The 14,411-nt window shown below is 46.4% G+C and overlaps 1 protein-coding gene across 1 annotated transcript in view; it reads right to left on the bottom strand.

Annotated features, from left to right (window-relative positions):
- LOC306769329 (Fc receptor-like protein 3) overlaps window positions 1-3,609 on the bottom strand; it is a gene marked incomplete at both ends in the record, with an annotated part of 12,228 nt that extends 8,619 nt beyond the window's left edge. The window contains 3 exons of the mRNA XM_079257895.1: window positions 1,100-1,342; window positions 1,422-1,682; window positions 3,576-3,609. Of these exons, the coding sequence (XP_079114021.1) occupies window positions 1,100-1,342; window positions 1,422-1,682; window positions 3,576-3,609 (538 nt within the window). The remainder of the gene's footprint in view (window positions 1-1,099; window positions 1,343-1,421; window positions 1,683-3,575) is intronic.
- Between the last annotated feature and the right edge of the window lie 10,802 nt (window positions 3,610-14,411).

Here is a 14,411-nt window from a genome sequence, read left to right as displayed (position 1 = left end):
ATTCTACATTGTTTCTGCTGTAGAATCTGTTTGGTACTACTTAGCTGCTTCCATCTCTCACCTGTCTATCACCTCTTCAACATAATATTCATGTCCACCATTATGCAGATGACACGCAGCTCTATCTGTCTGCCAAACCTAACCCCCCACCATCAAAAATCTTGCTTCTCTTCCAGTTTTCTGAGCACAACAGTAAGAAAACAGTTTCTCTTGGTAGGAACGACATTGAACAGAGTTTTTCTATGACTCAGAAGTCTCCTTCCCCTTCCTCTCAGGTTAGGAGTGGAGGTGTTATCCCTGACAGTGCACCATCTTCCCAATCCCACGTCAGTCGTGTAACTCCGTCTGCAAAGCGATTTATGAACCTTTAGCCATGATTACAAACACACAATGCATGAAAACTTTGACAGTCTTTTTCCACGTCTTGTTGCCAAATTCTTTGATTCTTCTCCCTTTCATCACTTCACTAGAAACCCTGAGGTCACCTCAGTCGCGCTTCGAACAGCTAAAAATATCCCGGACGTGATGTTTACCAAGCGCTCTGAGCTACAATGAGCTCGGCTGTAGATCACTTCCTGTTCAACACCAGTGGCTGTGATGTGAAAATGAACATTTCCGTCTGAACCAGGTCAGTTTCTCTGCTGTGGTGTGTAGAACTTTACTTTGGCTGACATACTTTGGCAGAGGAAGGAGAGAAGAACTGGAGCATTGCTGAAGCTGTTTGAACATGAGACGGTCTGATGGAGGACGCCAGCCAGATCTAAAGGTTTCATGTCCACTGCCATGTTGTTTCTGCTCATTACTGACTTTGTTTTGGGAAAAGATTTTGATTTAAAAGTTCAGGAATAAAAATGCTGAATCATATTCAAGTTGCTTTTTGTGAGTTTGACATGAACAGAAATGGGATTTGGGAAATCAGCCAGCATCGACTCGTTAAATCAACATAATATATCATGATCAAACCGGTGATTTCCGCCTCTACACACCGGGATCTTTAGGACACATGGAGCTACATCTGCTCTGAGACTAACGTTAAGCTTTGAGTTTACGACTCTGAACGTCTTGGAGACGTCACTCCTCTTCATGACTCTCTCCTCACCTGTGACAGAGATCCAGCTGGGTGGAGACTCTCCATGACTGCTGATGCTACACCTGTAGAGACCTTCATCAGACCTGCTAACATGGTGGAGGGTCATGTGACCTGTAGACTCAGTCCTGATGAGGGAGCCATCTTTATAGAAAGCAGCTGGGAGGTTGGAGGGAGGCTTTGATTGACAGCTCAGAGTGAGGTCATCTCCCTCCATCACAGGGAGGACAGGACTCTGCAGGATCACTGATCCACCTCAACACAGAGACAAACTCCAGCATTTCATCCATTTCCACACAGCTTCATCACCACTAACTCCACAGTCTCATCTTACCAGTGACAGTCAGGTTGATGCTGTTACTGGTTGCTCCCTCTCTGGACTCACACCAGTACACTCCAGTGTCAAACGGGTCGATGTAATCAATGCTACAGGAAGAATTAGTCGCTTCTCCCCAGTCGTCACACTGAGTCCTGGTGTCTCTGGTTGTGTTTCTCCTCACCGTCCATCCAGCAGAGCCGTCGTCGTCCTCACAGATCAGACACACAGAGACTCCTTCAAAAACCTGAGATCTGCTGGGACTGATGGTCAGACGAGCTGAGAGGAAGATATAAACAACGTAATCATGGAGCAGACATTGTCATTTAACTGTGATGAGACTCAGGAAACAGAGAAGCGATCAGAACGACTACAAAACGTTTCTGAAACAACTCGGTGATGCTTCCAGTGACAGAAACACAACAACAACATGAAAGACAAAACATCTGAAACGTGACTCCAAATCACAACATAGAGACAAAAGACAAGCATGAGGTCAAGATTAAAAACACACATGGTACAGAAACCCCAACCAGAGTCAAAGCGAGCACAAACAACAACAAAGCAAAGTTACGGGTGTTTTTATGGGATTATCCATAAACTGGCCAAAGCACCACATCATGTCAGGACATAACCCAGACTTCTGGATGTGGTTCGGTATAAAGGTGGACCAATAAGCATCATGGATCTGGAAGGAAATAGGTTTTAATAGAAACGTCCATGCAATGGTGACACATCTGGAGTTTTCTGATTTCATTTAAAGTCACTGAAAAGATTCATGATAATCTGAGTTTAAATTTAGGATCAGTCATATCCCTGGAGGTGCCTTCAAGTCCCAAACGTGTACTTTCTGCTTCAGTTTAAAGCCTAACGGGATGAAATCAGACCATGTTTTTCTTTTATGATTATGTTTAAAGTGGAACTATTCTGTGCATTTCAGGCTCATTTATTTTTATTTCTGAGACCAGAAGGGCTGGGATTGATGGAGTTATTGTCACAAATGGCTTTATTTACTTCAGACCGACCCTCTCCGTAGGCTGTCAGATCAGCCTGCGGGCAAAACGAGTGGATTGAGACTCTTCCGCATTAAGCCCCGCCTCCCGCCGCTGCACTACATCGGGAGCGTGCACCGCACCTGCTTTCACCGTCATTGTAACATCTCATAAACAGAAGGATTAGGCTCATATGAACTCAATAAAAAAACAAACTACAATGTCAACACATAGCATACAGCCCTACATGTTGGAACCTGAATCAGAGCCTGAAAACGAAGTGGAAAACAGCAACCCACAGCAACGAATGCAGCAGGATGTCTCTCTTTGGTAAACTCACCAGCCATCGTTGGAAATAACTTTATCCCACGTTTTCCACCCGCCTGATGTATTTGTACATGCCCTTGTTAACCAGTAGAAGGTAACCAATCACCGAACCTTATCCCCCGGGACGTCACAAGGATTTCCACGTAGAAAAAACTCTCTAAAACCACGCGTTTCTCGTTGCTATGGAAACCGAATGGAGAGCGTGCTGGAACTCAAGCTAAAACTCAAACATGCGTTTAGGTGATAAAAAACAGTGTCGTTCACATGTCTGATGAGGATTCAACACTGTAACACTGTAGAAAGCTCAGAAAACTCCACATACCAGAATAGGAACCCTTTAAACATGAATACTTGGATAGAATATGAGACAAACATAACGCTGTACCGCTGGACCACTTTGGTCACATTGACTCTCATTTTAAACACGTTTTCAGACACTTGAATCTTCACATATTATTGTTCACCGTCTGTTTTCAATGAAAAAACAAAGAAATCAGGATTTCTTCTGACATAAAAACCTAAAATGCATTTTAATATAACATAACATGTCTATGTTAAGTTGCTGAAAAGATCTGATGTGAAGAAGCTTTTAAACATTTTTATGAGACTTTTACACCAGCTGATGTTTTGTACCGAAAGGTTTAAAGTTTATTTCTGAAGGTTTCATAATGTCAGTGTTGCAGAGTGGAATAAAACCTTCCAGCTGGTGTGGAAATGATGGAGCGGCTGCAGAGGTTTGGGGTGATGCTGCTGCAGAGCCAACACAGCAGATGGAGTTCACACCTCCGTCAGTCAGAGGAAACACACTCCGCTGCACACGCACACACACACACACACACACACACACACACACCGCCGTCTCGGATGCAGTCGCACCACAAACACATCGTCAACCATCAAGTGGAAAAAGTCACCAACCTGGAAGGGATCTGCATGTAGGCGGTGACGCGAGCACTGAGGGGAAATCAGACACAGGTCAGCTTCCAGAAAGACTCAGAGAGACGCTGCAGGAAGACAGATTCCATGTGACAGGAACTTTCCTCATTCCTGACTGGAGGAAAACGTCTCCAGCACGACGGCGGCTGGACGGAGCTGAAGTCTCCTCTGACAGAAGGAGGAGCTGAAGTCTCCTCTGACAGAAGGAGGAGCTCAGAAGGAGGAGCTGAAGTCTCCTCTGACAGAAGGAGGAGCTGAAGTCTCCTCTGACAGAAGGAGGAGCTGAAGTCTCCTCTGACAGAAGGAGGAGCTCAGAAGGAGGAGCTGAAGTCTCCTCTGACAGAAGGAGGAGCTGAAGTCTCCTCTGACAGAAGGAGGAGCTCAGAAGGAGGAGCTGAAGTCTCCTCTGACAGAAGGAGGAGCTGAAGTCTCCTCTGACAGAAGGAGGAGCTGAAGTCTCCTCTGACAGAAGGAGGAGCTGAAGTCTCCTCTGACAGAAGGAGCAGCTGAAGTCTCCTCTGACAGAAGGAGGAGCTGAAGTCTCCTCTGACAGAAGGAGCAGCTGAAGTCTCCTCTGACAGAAGGAGGAGCTGAAGTCTCCTCTGACAGAAGGAGGAGCTGAAGTCTCCTCTGACAGAAGGAGGAGCTGAAGTCTCCTCTGACAGAAGGAGGAGCTGAAGTCTCCTCTGACAGAAGGAGGAGCTGAAGTCTCCTCTGACAGAAGGAAAAACGCTCCATCAGCAGCTTGTGGTTCTTCCACCAGTCCGCTTCCTGCCTGATCGCCGTGGCGTCCTGTCTGCCACCAGACAGGACGCCGCACAGGACGATAAGTAGGATAATATAAAATGTGAAATATAAAAGCCATGGTTGGACCGAGGTTATACTTACAGAGCAGCCACAGCAGAGATGTTGCCTTCATGGCTTCATGTGGAAACAGAAGACCAAGCCGAGCCTGTCGGAGTGGAGGAAAGCCACTTCCTGCTACGCAACAGCCGCAGGGGGTTTCTGTCAGCGGGCTGCTGGTCTGAGGCGGGCTCAGACACCTTCTTCTTCTTCTGTTTGCTAAAAGTGTCTCAACAGTTTGAACTTTTTGTTTAAACTTTATTTTGAAGTCATTATGTATTTTACAAAAGAAAAAATGAACACAGATAAACAAACTGGGGTTTAAGAGGGAAACTTAAATCAAGTCAAAAAAGTATAAACAAGTGTCACAATTATAAAACGATCCCCGGTTTCGTCTCTGATTTCGTCTCCCACAACACCCAAATTCTGCTTCTGCCATCAACCAAAACCACCTTCTCTCCCAGTAACAGAGGGAGGAAAAATAAATAAATAAACAAGAGAGAAGGTATAATACTTCCTTCAAGGGTTTCCCCTACCTATTAGATATGTTTCCCATTTTTCCCAAAGGGTATCACCTTTTTCTGTTTGGAGTCTCAAACATTCCACATTATAAATACTATTGACGATGGCCATATACTGTCTTCTAGTAGCTGGGTCCTTGCTAAGGCAATGCTTAGTCATGTTTTTTTTTGCTCGCTGTCATAAAGATTTTTAAGAGATATTTTTCTGCTGTGGATAACAGTTGATCTATATTTCATAAATAAAAAGATACACATGTAGCAGCAGTTTAAATTTGAAACCAAGTTGGAGAAAAACCTATAAAATGTCATGGAGCTGCGTTTTCTATCTGCTGATGAAACTGATGCAAAGTCCCAGAAGCAGCAACACATCTGCAAACAGCTGGAAGATGACAGAGAGTCGGTAAAATTCCTCTCCGAGGGAATGACCCGACTCTCGGACGAAAACAAAAAAATTAAGGAAACGGTGATCGATCTGCAGGCTCGGAGCATGAGGGAGAATTTGGTGTTTCCGGGGATCCCGGAGCAGACCGAGGAGGACCCGAAACCACAGTGAAAACCTTCATCCAAACTCTTCTGAAGCTCCCGGAAGCAACGGTGAAAAACCTCTCCTTCCACAGAGTCCATCGTCTGGGAGAAAAAAACCCTGGTGCCAGCAGACCAAGACCCATCGTGGCAAAGTTTGTTAATTACAAACAGAAAGAGCAGGTGAAGAGTCAATGTCGTGAACTTCGTGGTCTTCCATACGGAGTTAATGACCAGTTTCCTAAAGAAATCCTGGATCGGCGAAGAGTCCTGTTCCCCATCAGGAAGAAACCCATCGCTGAAGGAGTCGCGCTGTCATCGCGGTGGACAAACTACTTATCAGTGGACCGCTGTACCGCGACCCGAACATCACTACGTGGCTCTACTAACCTGTTGGTATGTGCTTTAATCTACTTTTCACTTTATCATGCCATATCGATAAAATTGTAGTTTAAAAAAAAAAAGTTAATAGTTTCACTGCCCGTCTCCACCACACCGCCCCCGATACAAATATGTTTTTTCGATTTCCTTTCTTTCACACGGTCACACTCATACGGATGAGGAAAGCACACATGGAGACACTTTACGTACAAATCCAGGTCCTGTACACAGTTAGCAGGTGCACAAGCAGTGGGTTGCACACAGACACATGCTATAGTAATATGCAAATATCCTTCATCTTCGTCAGTTTATGAATACACAGGTTTGTCACTTGGAATGTGCGTGGAGCTGGTACAAGGGAGAAGAGGTTAAAAATCTTTAATCAGTTGCAGGAAATGAAGGCAGACATTGTTCTCTGATAGGAGACTCACTTATGTAATTCAGCAATAAATTAGCATGGATGCGTGTGTGTGTGTGGGGGGGGGGGGGGGGGGGGGCGATGCAGCAGGGGTGTATGTATGGGGGAGTGGGTGGTGCATGTGTGTGGTGGGTTGGTGGATAAGTGTAGATGTGATGGATGGGGGGGGATTTGGATGTGACGTGGGGGTCAGGCTGATGGTTTTGAGGGTGGGCTGAATGGGTGGCTGGGTGGACCTGTATGTGTCGGGAAGTGTGTGTGTGTGTCTGTAGGTGTGTGTGCTGAGACAGTGGCGGATGTGTGGACAAGGGGGGACTTCATGTCCCCAGGTGGGGGTGTCCTCTGTGAGTGAGGGGGCGGTGGACCATCGGTCTGGGATTCCCCTTCTGCCGCCCCGTCTCCTCTTTGTCCTCATGCCCCCCTTCTGCGTGTGGTGAGTTGGTCCCCTCTTGGGTCGGTGATGACTCTCTGGTTAGAGTCGCCGAAGGCTCTGGTTACGGGGATGGCTGTCCCCGGCTTGTCCTGGTCCTTGGGAGGCCCTGGGAGGGGGGGCATGCCTAGTGCTGCTGGCGGCTCGCCTTCTGGAAGAAAGCTCACCTTCCTCCAGACTTAAATCCCTCGACCCCTCTTCCTCCCCGCCCCCCATCACACACAGGCAGGGTATTGGGAGGTGTGCACGTGGCGCTGGGTGGAAAGGCCATCAAGGTTCTACCTACCCTAGAACAAACCACCACAACTCCCCACTTCTCTCACTTAAGTCCTCCCCCCTTCCTAATCACAACCCTTCACCCCCCCATACACCGACCTACACATGCACCCCCCCACTCCCCCCTACACACGGACCACTACCCCCTCATACACACGCACCTCGACACTCCTCGATATACACACCCCTATCTCCCATGCATTTAACACCAGATTATCCACACACAAGCCCTTACCCCCTCCCACACACACACACACACACACACACACACACACACACACACACACACCCACTCCCTCATTCACACCCCCAACCCCCCACACAATCATGTACTATCACACTCCCCAAAACCTCCACCCCTACACATACATGCCCAAACACCCCCACCCCGCCATAGACACAACCCTACCCCCCACAAACTCATGCTCCACTACACTCCCCATAAATCCCCCACATATAAACCACCCCACACCTCCCACACACACTCATGTACTCACACAGTCCCCTAAACCTCCACCCCAACACCCCTCACACACTCCCCCATACACACACCCCTCACCCCCTATACCTTCATGTACCGCTACAATCCTCTATACACACCTGTTACAGCTGCCACCACTTTCCTATAATAAATCCTCTCTCACAGCATGGACAACCTCCACTAGCATCACCTGGCTCGGATTGGCACCTCCTCATCACACCCCCTTCATCTGTATTGCTGATTGGCTGCCTTCAGAACCAATCAAGACTCAACACATCTCCACTCCAGTATAAAGGACCTGCAACTTATTCGTTCCGCGGCAGCTGTGGTTCTGGATACAGCTTGCCCTCGCAGACTGGTTGCTGTTTCCTGTGAAAATATTAAGCCTTGTTGTGCATCTTGCTGTTGGCTTTTTGTGTAGTTTTGGTTGGTTTTGTTATCTGGGTAGCTGGTGGTGCTTGTTTGTGTTTTTGTGCTCTTTGAATGCCTTCTTGTTTTTTGTGTGTATAGTTTTGGGCTTAGCCTTGTGTTTTTCTGTCTTGATTGTTTTGGATGGTTAACTGACAGTAGTTTGTGCTTTTTGTTTTGGGTTTGCTTTGATTGTACTTAAGCTGCACCACCTGCCCCTCCCTCTCGGGTGAATATTGTTTTTCCTTTTTGTGTGGGACAATAAAATTCCCTAAAACTCCAATTAAATCTGGCACACTTTAATTTATGTTGCGGCCGTCCCCCATAGCGAGCCGGGACGTAACAACACCCCACATATACACCACCACACTCCCTCATACGTACCCCCCCTACACCCCCACACATACATGCCCCAACACACTCCCACATACACGCACCCCTACCCCCCATACATTCATGTACCACTACACTCCATACACACCCCATACACACACAGGCACCCCCCCATCCTCAACTATCTTGGGCCCGGGCCCCTCTGCCGGGCACCAGGGCACGGACCTGCCCCCACTGCAGCAGCAAGTCCAGGTCAGCCCCCCCCCCCCCCCCACCCCCCCCCCCCCCACCCCCCACCCCCCCCCCCCCCCCCCCCAGCAGAGCCGACCCCCCACCCCCGAGAAGCAGGGGACAGCCCAGGACCCGCACCCAGCCCGACCTGCAGCAGCACGGCCACCCGTCACGGAGCCAATACCCGTGGCAACAAATCTGGAAAGTTCCTGGCTAACCAGCTAAAGGCAAATAAGGAGAAAACAGCAATTTCCTCGATAAAATATTCAGAAGGAAATATCAGCCATGATCCTGACATGATAAACAATACTTTCAAAGAATTTTACAAAACATTATATAAATCACAAATAAACTCAACAGATGAGAATATTGATCAGTTTCTTAGTGATATTAATCTCCCAAAATTAAATCAGGAAAATAAAATGGCTCTAGATTCACCCATTTCAGTTCATGAGCTCCATGAAGCTCTCCAGCACATGCCAAGCAATAAAGCACCGGGTCCAGATGGTTCTCCAGCTGAATTCTACAAAGAATTCTGGACAACACTGGCTCCAACCTTTTACAGCATGATTTCAGAAATAAATGAAAAACAGAATACCCCCGAATATGAACTTAGCTAATATTACAGCACTAATAAAAGCAGGAAAAGACCCGCACTTCCATCCAGTTATCGTCCAATTTCATTATTAAATGCAGATCTCAAAGTAATCAGCAAAGCTTTAGCCAAAAGGATAGAAAAAATAACCCCTTCCATTATTCACGCTGATTAAACAGGCTTTATAAAAGGTAGACATTCCTACACTAACATGCGCAGATTAATTAACATAATAGATTATTCAACTCTCCCTAATCTGGAGTCCACAGTTATTTCTTTAGATGCAGAAAAAGCTTTTGACCGTGTAAATTGGAAATTCTTATTTGCAACTCTAAACAAAGACTAATGATCGAATCTCTCCAAGCTTCTGCTAACAGAGAGGCACCAGACAGGGCTGCCCACTTTCTCCATCACTCTTTGCCATTTTTATCGAACCCCTGGCAGCTGCCATAAGACAGAATAAAGAAATCAAAGGATTTAAGCTAAAAATGTAGAACATAAAATAAGTCTTTATGCTGATGATGTTTTACTTTTCCTTTAGAACTCACAAGCATCTCTTTATCAGACAATCACACTAATAAATTCTCATCAATATCAGACTATTCTATTAACTGGTTAAAGACTACAGCAATGCCCATTAACTGTGACCTTAAAAATATATGACCTCTCAAGGTGGAACCGCTTGCCCATATCACTTATGGGGAGTTTCCACCATTAAAATGATGGTTCTACCTAAAGTTAATTATCTCTTTTCAATGATCCCCACTAAACCGTCCTCCACTTGGTTTAATTCATTAGACTCCCACATATCCAGATTTCTCTGGAGAAACAAGCCATCCTGCATTAGTCTAAAATCTTTACAACAGACCAAAGACAGAGGTGGGTTGGACATGCCTAATTTCAATCATTATTTTTTATGTAACAGGCTGCAATGCATCTCCAAGTGGCTCAAACCGTGTTCTCTAGATGAGCCATGGCTAAATGTAGAGCTAGCATTGTGTGAAGACAGGGTGATTCTCAATTCTCCCCCTAGCTCTTCCACTTAGCCCTATCCCTCCATATTGTGGTGGGGAAGGGGTATCCCAATTCTCCTTTGGACAAAGGCTAAGGGGGAAGGGTGAGGGCTACACACCCCTTAAAGTGAAGATTTTCCAGGACCACACTTCATGGAGAAGGGGTAGAAGTGTACGGCTGCCAAGTTCCTGTACAGCGCGTTCACCGGAAACATGTCTACCAATGCTGAAAAAGAGGTTTACAAATTTAAGTATTCTCAGCATTAAAATACGATTTAATAATGAGTGAAATTACGGCATTTTATTTTACAATCGTATGTTCTGCTCTGTGACAGTTTGCTACAGTTATCACAAGAGGCTAGCATTAGCTGAACTGCTGGTTTGATATATGAATGCATAAAACCACTGTCGCTGTTTTCTTTCATATGTTCAAATCAAATCAAATCAAACTTTATTTGTATAGCACTTTTCGTGCTTAAAAACAATACAAAGTGCTTTACATTATAAAACAATTTACATCAAAATAGATAAAACACTAACACACATACACATCCCCTTTCACCCACCCACAACCACCCTCACCCATGCCCTATTTGCCCTGTAACAGTTAAAAGAAGATGAATGAATGGCCAGGTGCATTTGCACCAGATGTGCACCAGATAAGGAAACGGTATTCTCAGGGAGCCTCTACACAAAGGGCTGCCCCCAACCAAGACCACCCAGGCCATCACCATGGGGGCCACCCTGGTCCGGGCAGACAGGACCCACGCCACAACCGTAAAGCTGCAGCGCTGGATCCCGACCCACCAGACAGGGACAGCCCCCACAGCAACACCCATGCAGTCAGAGCAGGGGCAGCCCTCGGCGAAGAGGACCCCGATGAGGAGAGAGCTGGAGTGATAACTAAACAAAAATAAAATCCATTAAAATAAAATAATAAAATCTATACTATGTAAATCAATATATAAAATATATAAATAAATAAATAAAATTAACTAAAAAGAAAGATAAATATGGGTTAATATAAGAATGTTAAAACTTAATTATAAGCTAAACTAAAATGTTGTAGCATTCCCTTTACTTTTGTGCACAGTGCTAAATTGTATCATATGTTTTAACCAGGGACGCCAGAACACATGAGGGCACTTATCCACTACAGAGCAGAAAAAGAGGAGTTTATTGTTTACATTCCTGTTCTTGGACTAATTTCTGTTAAAAAAGCTTCTATTAAGTTCTAATTACATAAAGAAGTTACACGTTCAATTCCCATGTTGTGAATACAATGTCTGCAAAACAACGTTCAAGGGACAGTAGTTCCCGTTAATGCAGTTTACACAGCATTAAAAATTTTTATACAATTACTACTACAGTCTTTATTTCTACATTTAAAAAAAAAATCAAGCTATGCATGTGTATCTCATAGACAACTTGTATCTGACCCTTGTAATGGAATGCATTGGGCTGATGAAAACAAACAAAACATTTCTACTTTCGAAACAGAACATTCATAAAAGAGGTGTGGTTGGAAGGAAAGGTGACTGGCCAACAAGCAGACAAAAAATGGGAGATATACCCAGACAACAGAAAGTAGCACGGCTGACGACAACGGCATCTTGGAAAACAATCAGTTGTTGCCTCTGTTTGCGTAGCAGCTAGACTGCCGCAGCTTGATGACGTCGTCACAGTGTAGTGGTGTCTCATTTCTTAGGGGAACATTTTCACCACTTGACACTTACCCCTCCACTGGGGGGCCGAGGGTTAGGGGAAGGGTTAGGGGAAGGGGTAAAAGATAGAATTGAGACTTAGCCTTAGTCATCTCTGATTTACCATTCATCAGCTCAACTATCAAGTCGTATAAGTGTTTAAAAAGCATTAACATCAGCTCCTCTCTAATGGCTTGGTGGGAATTCCTGAAAGTAACCAAGTCTGCACTTATTCCATGTAAGCTCACACCCATCTGGAACAATCCTGACATCCTGCAAAACAGAAAGATGTTAACCTTCCTTCAGTGGAAGAATAAAGGAGTAAAGCAGTTAGAACATATGATAGAAAATGGAAACTTTCTGCCTTTTGATGTAATTACTTCACAATATGAAATCAGCAAGACAAAATCTTTAGAATACCACCAACTTAAATCTATCATAGGTCAGAAATACACCCCTGATCAATTAACGTACAGCTACCTATCAGGGCTGCAGAATTCTTCAATCTCAATGCCCCAAAGCTACTTTCCAAAATATATAGATTACTATCAAAGCTAAAAGATTCAATCTCTCTCCCAACTTCTAAATGGGAAGCAGACTTATCCAGTCATATTAATCAAAATGAATGGTCACAAATCTGTTCAAACACATTTAAAAGAATTCAAACATGCAAATAATACAATTCCAAATTCTGCATAGAACTCATTATACAGGGTACAGGATGTTCAAGACGGGTCTGTTACACTCAAATATCTGTCCACACTGCACTGACAACACAACTGACAACTACTATCATGCCTTATGGTCTTGCCCACCTGTCCAGAGATTCTGGCTTCAGGTATGTCAAGATCTGTCCGACTGGTTTAAGTGTAATATAACCACAAACCCCACACTGTGCCTACTGGGTCACTTGGGTGAAAATAACATAGGGTGTGACCTCGATGCACTGGGGGTTGGGGGCGGGTTGGAGGTCTCTGGGGGCTGTGGGTCAGTGGTGGACCCCTGAGTGGGGATCTTGCCTGCCTCAACAATGGGGTTGCTGGGTTCCCGGCCCTGGGGGGAGCCCTTGCGTGGGTCAGTGGTTGGGGTTGCCTCGGGGGGCAAGGTCACTGGCAAAGAATTTGGCCACTGCGGGGTGGGCTGGGGGGGGGGAGTCCTGGGCTCCGGTGCCCGGGGCTGTCCTCTGTCTCTTGGGGGTGGGGGGCATTTTCCTCCACTGTGGGGGGCTGGGCTGACCTGGATCTGCCACTGTGGTGGGGGGCAAGTCCATGCTCTGGTGCCTGGTTGTGGACCCGGGACCAAAACGTTTGGGGATCGGTGTGTGTGTGTGTGTGTGTGTGCGTGTGTGTGTGAGTGTGTGTGTGTGTGTGTGTGTATGTGTATACGTGTGTGTATGGGGTATGTATGGAGGAGAGTTGTGGTGTGTGAGAGTAGAGAAGTGTGGTGGTAGGGTAGGAGTGTGTGTATGAGGGAGTGTGGTGCTGCAAGTGGATGAGGGGTAAGGGGGATGTATGGGGGAGTGTAGTGATACACGGTGATGCGGTTAGGCGTGTGTGTTGGGGGAGTGTTGGGGTGCAAGTGTGTATATAAATGTGTGTGAGGGTGCAAGTGTATGGGTGCATAGTGGTACGTATGTATGGGGGATGGGAGGATAGAGGGGCATATAGAGGAGTGTTGGGGTGCATGTGGGTGGAGGTATAGTGGTATGTGTGTATGAGGGTGGAGGGGTAGTGGTTATCAAGAGGGTAGGACATAGGTGAGAAAGGTGTTTGTGTGATAGGCGTGTGTGTGGTAACTTATTGGGGTGTAGGCAAGGAAGGACTCCAGCATGTCTCCGAGTGGGGAGTGTTCTGGATGGGTGTGGGGACGGTGGACTTTTGGTCTGGGGTCCCCTTCTGCTGCCCCTTACCCTCCTTGCCTTCCTGCTGCCCTTTGCATGTGGCGGGTTGGTGTCTCCTGGGGCCGGTGGTCGCTCCTTGGTTGGCGTTGGTGAGGGCTCTGGCTTTTGGGGCGGCTGCTCCTGCTTGTCCTGGCCTCAGGGTCCCTGGGAATATGGGCGTGCCTAGTGCCAGTGTGCACAGTGTGCTGGGTGGTGAGAGAGGCCATGAAGGTGGTCTTGATCACTGCACCCAGTACTGGCCCACCTCCCAGTTTTAATTACACTTAGTCACCATATCACACAAAACACACTGACAACTCATGGACATGTTTTCGGGGGCAGGTCATGCAGTGTATGGTGGGCGGGGCTACTTAAGCGGTCCCTCTCCCAACATGTTGGGGTTACAGCCCCTCAACATGTCCCGTGTGCGACGCCCCCAGGGGCTTCCCACAGGGGACATGTTGGGAAGGAAAGATGAGGGCGTGCGGGAGCGAATGGGCCACATTGGCATGATCTCTCTTCTCTGAACACGTTCCACTCTGTATGTTCTGCATGTGACACAGTCACTGAGTCGTCTACAGGATTATTCACCAACAGCAGCTTGTTTTCTTTGTCTCCCATTCATTTTTAACCTGATAGTTTATGGTGTTCTTGACAGTTGATAGTCTAGTCCTCTGCAGGGGGAATAAGAATCTAAGATTGGCCTGTCTGTGTCTATG

Source organism: Telmatherina bonti (genome assembly GCF_933228915.1).
Source record: "Telmatherina bonti genome assembly, chromosome: 18".
NCBI classification, from domain to species: domain Eukaryota; kingdom Metazoa; phylum Chordata; class Actinopteri; order Atheriniformes; family Telmatherinidae; genus Telmatherina; species Telmatherina bonti.
Note: the sequence above shows the minus strand (reverse complement) of the source record. Positions and strands in the feature narration are given on the sequence as shown.